Source organism: Cnephaeus nilssonii, assembly GCF_951640355.1.
Source record: "Cnephaeus nilssonii genome assembly, chromosome: 6".
Lineage (NCBI taxonomy): Eukaryota > Metazoa > Chordata > Mammalia > Chiroptera > Vespertilionidae > Cnephaeus > Cnephaeus nilssonii.
Genome location: NC_137077.1, coordinates 4,598,489 through 4,608,663, shown reverse-complemented (window position 1 = coordinate 4,608,663; position 10,175 = coordinate 4,598,489). Strand labels below are relative to the sequence as shown.

Here is a 10,175-nt window from a genome sequence, read left to right as displayed (position 1 = left end):
GGCTGGGTCTTCCTCATGACTGCTGGGCTGGGCTGAGCAACAGGGCAAGAGCCAGATGGCTCGGAGGAGAGTAGGTCAAAGGTTCTGTCCTCAGGAGGAGTTTGTGGGCGGCACGGCCTAGTCCGGGGGGTTGGCGATACTGACTGTAAAGCTCTGAATCCCAGCCCCGGGTTTTGGGGCAAGCTGTGGCCTGCGGGAACCGCCTAGACCAGCGGTCGGCAAACCGCGGCTCACGAGCCACATGCGGCTCTTTGGCCCCTTGAGTGTGGCTCTTCCACAAAATACCACGTGCGGGCGTGCATGTACAGTGCAATTGAAACTTCGTGGCCCATGCGCAGAAGTCGGTTCTCGGCCTGGGCGAGTCTATTTTGAAGAAGTGGCGTTAGAACACTCAAGGGGCCAAAGAGCCGCATGTGGCTCGCGAGCCGCGGTTTGCCGACCACTGGCCTAGACGATCTCGTGTGCACCACGTTCAGTGGAAGGAGAATAAGGAAAAGCAAAGCTGGGGACATCTGCCAGGGGAGGATGCTGCACGTGGGCTCCCCAAACGTCTCTTTGCAGAGCCAGAAACAGCCTGCTACGTAGTCTGCTCATGTGGCTGTGTCATCAGCCCTTTGTGTCGATGAAGAAAGCGAGCCGCGAGCTGCTGGCCGGGCCCCCCCACGCAACGGCAGGGACAAAGCTGCGGCCGATGCGATGACGTGCCACAAACTCGCAGCCCAGCTGCGGGCACCGTGGTTCAGGGGCAGCGCCTGTCCCTTCAGGGTCGGCCTCAGCTTCCCAGCTGGTCTCACCCTCTTTGAGTGGCTCCTGGCCCCGACTGAGCAGGCAGACGAGGGCCTTGCCATTCCCATCCAGTGTGGCACTGCTGCGCCCCGGTTCCCACAGGCAAGTCAGGTCTGCATCGCAACCTATGGCGCCCCCTTCCTAACGCAGATCGCGTCCTCCTTTCCCAGAGGTCACCCCACAATAAGCATTTACACCCCTGTTATAATAGTGTTATGGTCATAAGGAAACCCCTCTGATGTGTGAAATGATTCATGTGTGAAATGTTTGCTGTGTGGAGACCCCAATACTCTGTAACTTCCAAACTGGTGAACGCCCCACTATCTTGATGTGAACGCCCTGAGCCCCTAAAACAGTGATGGGCAACCTTTTGAGCTCGGTGTGTCAAACTTCGCCAAAAAACTGAGCATAACTCGGGTAGTGTGTCACTTTGAGGAAAAAACATTATTTTGCGATATTTATAGTTTAAATAACATAAATGTATAATTGTTATATATAATTGTATTTAATAAACCAAAAACTAAATATTTAGTGCTGACACGCGTGTCAGAGGTTCGCCATCACTGCCCTAAAGTGTAAACGCCCTGCTCCTAGCATAAGGCACACCGTCTGGCCCACACCGGTAAGACACAAGTTGTTGACCACCGGCTATATAAGCCTGGGACCTTCTTCAGTCCACGTCTCCTGCCCGATAGAGGAGGACGCCACGTCGCTCCGTGAGACGAGCCCCTGACGGACTGCTCTGCCGTGCGAGCCTGAACCAACTGCGGCCGCCTGCCTGTCTCTGTCTCTGTCATCCATCTTTCGGTGTGCATCGCCGGGTGGCCTTTGCTGGAGAATAGGTAAATAAACCCTGTGTGATTGCATACTCATTCTGTCTTGTGTGTTCATGTGTTCCGGTTCGGCTGAGCTGTCTAGACATTGAAGTACCAGGGGATAGGCCATTATTGCTGACTCCTGGTCACCTGCATTTGTCCCACTAAGTCTAGACAGATAATTAATTAATTGGGCATAATTGGGACAACGCCCCTCTCCATGCCAGCGCCTGCTCCCAGAAAACCCTACCTGTCAAAGGAGGCTCCTTAAATACCTAGTTGTTTCAAGGATTAATAACAAAATGATGTCTGTGGAATACCTGTCTCAGTGTGGATGCCTCCCCCTGGGTCAAAGGGCCGATTTGCTATTTGCACCTTCAAAATCCAAGTCCCACCGTTATGCACCCTGCTCTGGGCCCTGGAGGCTGGCCCGTAAGGACAGCACCAACAGGCAGAGACCAGAGGGCAAGATGAGAGTGAGGTCAGCTTATTTCCCCCTCTGGTTCCTTCCCTGCCAGGTTGCTACCAGGTCACAGCTCCTGAGACAGTCCCTACCTCTTGGCCCTCAGGCTGAAGACTTGCTACCTCAGGGCACAGTTGCAACATCCTTCTCATTTCCTTTTTTTAAAATACATTTTTATTGATTTCAGAGAGGATGGCATAGGGATAGAGAGATAGAAACATCAGTGATGAGAGAGAACTATTGATTGGCTGCCCCCCACTGGGGATCGAGCCCGAAACACTGGCAAGTGCCCTGACAGGGAATCCAACGGTGACCTCCTGGTTCATAGGTCATCGCTCAACCACTGAGCCACGCCGGCTGGACTTCTCATTTCCCTTAACCATGCCTCAGCCTTGGTAAATAGGCCCTTTATTAAACACTCATCCACTTCCCCACTTGAATGTGTTCCGTGTTTTCCTGACTCCCTGATTGATTCAATCAGCGAGGATATTTTCACCCACTTTAGTGTAAGCTCCTGGATACCCAGCATCTGCTTTTCTTCACTGCATCTACAGAGCCTAGCGCAGTGCCTGGTACATAGCAGGGGCTCAGGAATGACTTGTTGGATGTGTGGCAGGCAGTTGGACAGACGTGAGAGCAAGGACGGTGGGCCAGGTACAGAAGGTCACGGGGGCCGGGGGGGGGGGGGGGGGGGGGGGAAGCCCCAGGTGCCTAGCAAAGGACAATTGTAGGGTGGGACCTCGCCCCCAGGGTGACTTTTCCTCCCCTAGCATATAGCTTTGGACCCCCTGACCTTTCCTTCCTAGAGATAACATCTAGGCCTCAGTTGTATTTTAGCTCCAGGCCCAGAAAAGTAGCAAAATCAGACCAGGGACCCCATGGCTGACCTCAGGACCAGCTGCATTGCATAATAATCCCTTGCCCTGGTGCCAGCCAATCCATCAGTGGAGACCACAAGCCTGAAAGGACCCGCCTGGAAATCTGCTGAATATTCTATTACCATCCTCCCCTGGGACCGCCCCTAAAATCTCCACCCTTAAAACCCTGCGGCTGGAGGGAGCCTGTGCCTTTCCCTTCCTACCCCCCGCCCTGCCCCCCACCCTCAGGCACATTGCCATTGGCTTCCTCACTCCCAAGCTCCAAGGGCTCTTCCTTTGCCTCTATAACTTGTTCCCTTAGCCCCGTGGTCGGCAAACCCATTAGTCCACAGAGCCAAATATCAACAGCACAACGATGGAAATTTCTTTTGAGAGCCACATTTTTTAAATTTAAACTTCTTCTAATGCCACTTCTTCAAAACAGACTCGCCCAGGCCGTGGGATTTTGTGGAAGAGCCACACTCAAGGGGCCAAAGAGCCGCATGTGGCTCGCGAGCCGCAGTTTGCCGACCATGGCCGTAGCCCATTTCTTCTAGGAATTACTTCTTCTGCCTCTGATTTACCAAGTAAATGTTCTCTTACAGTTTGGGTCTTTTTCCTAGCCAGAACCCAAGTACTGAGGTTGCTGAACTCAGGTTTGGTCTGATGCCATGGGTCAGGCGCCTGGTGCCGTTCCCACCGCCTATAACGGATGGATGGATGGATGGATGGATGGATGGATGGATGGATGGATGTGGGAATACTATGGCAGGTGGAAGAGGAGAAAATAGTGGGCCATAAGGCTCATTCTCTCAACCTGTAAACTCTGGAATGACTGGTCTAAGTCTCCAAAACTCTCCTCTATTCACCCTCACTCCCTAGGTGAGCTCATCCAGTGTCATCAATTTAACTTTATGTCTCCAGGCATGACCTCTCCCTTGAACTTCTGACTCATATCCAATTACTACCCACCATTTCAAATCAGATGTTAATAGGCATCTCAAATGTCATGTATCCAAAACAGAACTCTTCCTTTCTCTTCTAGATCTTCTTCTCCCACAGACTTCCCTATCTCGGTAAAGACAACACCATTCTTCCCATTGCTTGGGCCCAAAACTTGGGAGTCATCCCTGATGCCTCTTTCTCTTGCATATTTCTCATCCAATACTTCAGCAAATCCTCTGGGCTCTACATTATGTATAGAAACCAACCGTTTCTCCCCACCCCCACCTCCCTAATTCCTTTTTCTATTGGATTATTGCAATAGTCTTCTATATCAGATGTTACCTGTCTCTTGGCCAGCTCTGACTTCAGCTCTAGCTGCGGTAGGCACTTGTGGCTGGGCTCAGCTGACCTTGTGCCATAGTGCCTTGCCTCAAGTGCGCACCTCATGTCCATTTGCTTTCTGCCCTGGACTTGAACGCCGCTGGGGCCCTTTGGCTCCAGCACAAAACTCACCTGTGCTGACAGTCTATCGCCTCACGAGTGAGCTGCACGTCTCTGCTTTTGGCCCCATCGAATCTTGATGCTCTCAGAGCCTGCTCTACCCAGGCACTCAGATGTGCAGAGTTTACATCCCAGGGGCCACCTTCAACCAGCGGGGGAAGGGGCAGCTGGGGAAATTCCTGCCTCCTAGCCCTCAGGTGGGTGACTCTGGGGAACAGTCTGTGCATTGTTCAAGGACCCCGGTAAACTCAAGCTCCTGACACCCACAGCAGCAACAATGAAAATACACCCTTATACTGACTTTCTCCCCTTTCTTGTCTCATTGTCCCTACTACTTCATGCCTGGCTCTTTGGGTCCTCTCTCAGAAAAGCCACGTGGACGTAAGTCCATGTCTCAGCTTCTACTTTCTTTTATTTTAAAATCTTTATTGTTGAAAGTATTACACATGTTCCCTCCCTCCCCACGCCCCCCCCCCCCGACTTCTAGCCCATCCCCACCCCCCACCCCAGGCCTTCATCACCCTATTGTCTGTGTCCATGGGTTATGTATATATGCATACAAGTTCTTTGGTTGGTCTCTTCCCACCCACCCTCCCTTGCCTTCCCTCTGTGGATAGACAGTCTGTTCCATGCTTCTACTAGTATGTCTCTGGATCTATTTTGTTCATCAGTCAATTCTGTTCATTGGATTCCACATATAAGTGAGATCATGTGATACTTATCTTTCTCTGGCTTATTTCGCTTTCAGCCTCTGCTTTCAAGGAAACCCAAGCTAAAATGTATTTTCAATTTGTTTCCCTTGCTACCCAGAAACAAACTGATCATTTTATTGATTTTTGTTGTTGTTGTTGGAGAGAGAGAGAAGGGAGAGGGAGAGATAGAAACATTGACTGGCTGCCTCCTGCATGCCCCCTACTGGGGATCGAGCCCGCAACCTGGGCATGTGCCCTGACCGAGAATCAAACCAGTGACCTCTTGGTGCATGGGCCGACACTCAATCCCTTGAGCCACAAAGGCCGGGCCAGACTGATCTTTTAAAAACCTGTGTGATCATATCCCTCCTCAGCTGAACACCCTCAGTGACTCCCATTTCCCATAAAAGGAAAGCCAAAGTCCTTACGATGGCTGGCCAGGCCTGACAGAACCCACCCGTCCCACTGCTTCCTCCCGGATGGGTTCTCCTGCTAATCTGTCCCTTGTTCTCCTACGGCCACACTGACTGATCTCCACAGACACCCAGCACTCTCCTGCGCCAGAGCCTTTGCGCTGGCTATTCCTACTGCCTGGAATGTTCTTCCTGCAGATATTTCCCAACATTCTCTTCACTTCCTTCAGGATTCTTCTCAAAACACTTCTCAGAGAGGCCTTCCTGTGTCAAATAGCAACCTCCACCTCCCTGCTGCTCCCCGGGCCCTGGCCCAGCTTTAAGCTTTTCAGAGCCCTGATGGCCAATATCACAGCTTGTCTTCTTCGTGTGTTGGTACACTAGCATCTTCTGTCTCCTCCCCAGTTTGCATGTGATCTCCATGAGGACACGGCCTCGGCGACTTGATCACTCTTTTTCTTTTTTTAAATATATTTTATTGATTTTTTACAGAGAGGAAGGGAGAGGGATAGTTAGAAACATCAATGAGAGAGAAACATCGATCAGCTGCCTCCTGCACACCCCCCACTGGGGATGTGCCCGCAACCAAGGTACATGCCCTTGACCAGAATCGAACCTGGGACCCTTCAGTCCGCAGGCCGACGCTCTATCCACTGAGCCAAACCGGCTTCGGCTTGATCGCTCTTTTTCATTACAGAACCTGGAGCAGTACTTGGAAAGTAGTAAGTGCTCAACAAACATTTGTTGGATGAAGCAAATAAATAATGAGACTGAAGAAGTGTGTAAGGATCAGACGATGGTTAACTTGAACCCCCAGCTCCTGAGTCTGGCAGTGGGTGGGGTGGCAGCTGTAGGCTCTGAGGGGCCCTGAGGCCGGGCCGCAGAATGCCTCTGCAGACCATTCACTCCATGCTTTGCCCTCTAAGGCTGCTCCTGGTTAATGACCTCGATGCTCTGAAATGTGTCTCAAGGACTCCCAGGTAGAAGCCTCAAGGACCTCTGAGCATTTAGGAAAACAAAACCTCTGTGAGTCTAGTCCTTGCTGATCCTGTGCAGGGGGGAGTTTATTCCTCTGCCCTCTGCGACTCTGGCCATCACCAGCATGGAGTGCCCAAAGTCATCTCGGCGTTCCCGTCACAGGCTCAGCAGCCAGCGACTCCTTAGCTTCGAAGGGACACTGGCAGTCTCTCCAGCAAGGAGGCTGGAATCCATGGGGCTCTAGGAAGGGGCTGAGGGTGACCTGCGGGGCAGGCGTGCTGTGATCCAAGCTTCCATTCCCAAGCTCTGAGAACAGTCTTACCGTCCCCTCCAGGTGGCCAGCCACCCAGACCTGGGACTAGGGCCAGGCCAGGCTCTGTCTTCCCTCCAATGGGAGGCAGCCCATTGTCCTCTGCAGGCACCTCACATGGAGCAGGCAGCACTGGCCGTGAGCACAGGAGACACAGCCCTGCCAGGGGGAAGGCAGCCCCTCCCTGCTGGGGTGCCCTGAGCTGGTGGGTCCCTGGGGCTTCCCTGGGTCCCTGGCTCTGCGGGCAGTCAGGCGTGGGAGCTGCAGCCCGGGACTGAAGAGGTTAATGTTCATCTGCCTCCGAATGTTAATGTGTTTAGGTGATGTCAGTGAGAACCGGGAAGGAGGGAGTGGGAAGAGCAGTGGGGCTTAGAGGCAGCTGAGGCTGCCAGGCTGCCCAGGAGACCCCCTCCGGGACTGCGGGCTCCGCTCCAGGACAGGACTCCCGGGCACGGGCACGGGCTGCCGCAGCCTGCGTGGGCGGCCGGGCCAGCAGCCACGGGCACCGCAGGATGGACCTGGAAGCCTTGCTGCTGACCACTGGCCCCAACGCCAGCAACACCTCGGCCGGCCGGGATAACCTCACCTCCGCAGGTGAGTAGGGTCGGAGGGGAGCCGCCCTCCTCCGCGCTGGGGAGGGAAAAGGAGGCGGTATCACCCCTGAGCCAAACTGCCTGGGAAACTTTCAGGGCTTTATCTCCGGGTCTGCAGGCTGCCTGGCTCGCAGGGGAAGGGGAGAAGGGGGCGGGGCAGGCAAGGGCAGGAGGAGCTGGAGCAAAGGCACATTCAGAAGTGGCAAGGATGGTGGCCAGCGGCGGCGAGGGCTGGCTGCTGAGTTCCAAATCTGCTCTGCAGGAAAAATTCCAGGCTGGGAAAGCCAGCAAGAGATGCTGGAGGACAGTCTGTGGGGAGGCAACTGGAGGCTCCCTGATTCACCAATCCCTCTGGCTCTTTACTCCAACTGCAGCAACGGGATCTGAACCATCCGGCTGCGCCCTGGCAAGGCTGTGGGGAGGGGTAACTCACAGGGATTAACTTTCCTGCTGAGGGAAGCTGCCCGACATGTCCAGAGCCGAGATGCTTGCAATTCTAGCTTGGAGGGAGACGGGAAGGACAGAAAAGGAGGAAAGGTTTGTGTGAAGACAGTTCCCGGGCGGCGAGGCTGCAGCACCCACGTCAGCTTCTGCTCCCTGGGTGCGGGCCCGGCTCGGAAGCCCCAGGCCAAGGAAATCCCCGGTAGGGTCCCAGGAGGGGGGAGGGCTGAGGACCTCATGGGCAGAAGCCCCCACAAGACAGTCGCCCACGGAGATGCCCAGGAAGCAGTCACAGCTCCAACCAGCAATTTCTAAAATGAAACGGTCCAGGCTGCAAATAGGGAAAGAGCAAGTACACACACACACACACACACACACACACACACACACACCCGCTTTCACGTCCTTCTGCTAAGCCAGCGGGGGGGGGGGGGCCGCAGCTGTGGTTGTTGGCTCTGTGTCGTCTGAAACAATGCAGGAGGCAAAGGACTGGGTCCTTCAACTAACAGGTAGTGGGTTCGAACCTAGGACTGACCAGGAAACCGGCGGAGGAGGCCAAGCTGAGCAACAGGGTGTGGAGGGAGAATGGCAGGAGAGAATCCTAGATAAACGGTGGGCCCCGAGCGAGCGGGAATGGCAGGGAGGATGCAGAGGCACGCCAGCGTGTCGCCGGAGGGTGAGCAGGCCAGAGGGATGTCAGCCCTTAGAGAGCGGAGTCCACGCCTAGTGACGGACACTTGGCCTTCTGTCCGCAGGGCCACCTCCTCGCAGAGGGAGTGTCTCTTATGTCAACATCATCATGCCCTCGGTGTTTGGCACCATCTGCCTCCTGGGCATCGTGGGGAACTCCATGGTCATCTTCGCGGTGGTGAAGAAGTCCAAGCTGCGCTGGTGCAGCAACGTCCCCGACATCTTCATCATCAACCTCTCGGTGGTGGACCTCCTCTTCCTCCTGGGCATGCCCTTCATGATCCACCAGCTCATGGGCAACGGGGTCTGGCACTTCGGAGAGACCATGTGCACCCTCATCACGGCCATGGACGCCAACAGTCAGTTCACCAGCACCTACATCCTGACCGCCATGGCCATCGACCGCTACCTGGCCACTGTCCACCCCATCTCCTCCACCAAGTTCCGGAAGCCTTCTGTGGCCACCCTGGTCATCTGCCTCCTGTGGGCCCTCTCTTTCATCAGCATCACCCCTGTGTGGCTCTATGCCAGGCTCATCCCCTTCCCAGGGGGCACGGTGGGCTGTGGCATCCGCCTGCCCAACCCGGACACTGACCTCTACTGGTTCACCTTGTACCAGTTTTTCCTGGCCTTCGCCTTGCCCTTTGTGGTCATCACGGCTGCCTACGTAAGGATTCTGCAGCGTATGACGTCCTCCGTGGCTCCCGCCTCTCAACGCAGCATCCGGCTGCGGACCAAGAAGGTGACCCGCACGGCCATTGCCATATGCTTGGTCTTCTTTGTATGCTGGGCGCCCTACTACGTGCTGCAGCTGACCCAGTTGTCCATCAGCCGCCCGACGCTCACCTTTGTCTACCTGTACAACGCGGCCATCAGCCTGGGCTACGCCAACAGCTGCCTCAACCCCTTCGTGTACATCGTGCTCTGCGAGACGTTCCGCAAACGCTTGGTCCTGTCGGTGAAGCCTGCGGCCCAGGGGCAGCTTCGAGCCGTCAGCAACGAGGAAGAGAGGACAGAAAGCAAAGGCACCTGACACTTCCCCTGCCGCCCTGGGCACCTCCAAGTCAGGACACCACAGCAGGCCACGGGGAGAGACACCGATGAAAACCTAAGACCGCTCTGGGGGAAGGCAGGGAGGCTGGGTGGGGAGGGGTTGCTGCTACCAAACACCTTCCACAGGGCCCTCCAAATTGCTGGGAAGCCTCCAAGCCAGGTCGGGGGCTTCAACATCAGAGATCCCCTTGGCAGAGCAGGATGGAACCTTTGGGCTGAACAGAAGCTGAGCAAGAAGAAAATGTTGCTTTAAATGTTCAGTTGAGCCCTGCATTGGCTAGCTCCCAAATGTCTTTTTCCTGAGACAAGAGGTTTGTTTAAAGCCCGGCAGGGCCTGGGCGTGACAGCGAGGCCCCACGGCACAGCATGGGCCCTGGGGACATGGGGAGAGTGGTGCAGACTCCATGCCCTTCCCATCTCTCCTTGGTGGGATGGAGGGCGGCCTCTCTCCCAAGCTGGAGGGGGATGAGAAAGGAAGCATGCCGTCTCTCCGTGTTCCAGCATCCTGTGTTGGTTTCCCTGTATCTTTAGGGGATGCATGTTTATTATTTGGGGGTGGGGGGCTCTGAGCCCACAGGAGTAAAAGCCCAATGTGCTAGGAGATCCAACTGAAAATGACCAGGCTAACTGGGGTGGGT

The 10,175-nt window shown here is 54.9% G+C and overlaps 1 protein-coding gene across 1 annotated transcript; it reads left to right on the top strand.

Annotated features, from left to right (window-relative positions):
* The first annotated feature begins 7,134 nt into the window (after window positions 1-7,134).
* On the top strand, window positions 7,135-9,596 carry MCHR1 (melanin concentrating hormone receptor 1). Its single transcript, XM_079776006.1, has 2 exons — window positions 7,135-7,354; window positions 8,550-9,596. Exons 1-2 carry the CDS (start codon window positions 7,273-7,275, stop codon window positions 9,515-9,517), a joined length of 1,050 nt encoding a protein of 349 aa, XP_079632132.1. The 5' UTR covers window positions 7,135-7,272; the 3' UTR covers window positions 9,518-9,596.
* The last annotated feature ends 579 nt before the right edge of the window (window positions 9,597-10,175 follow it).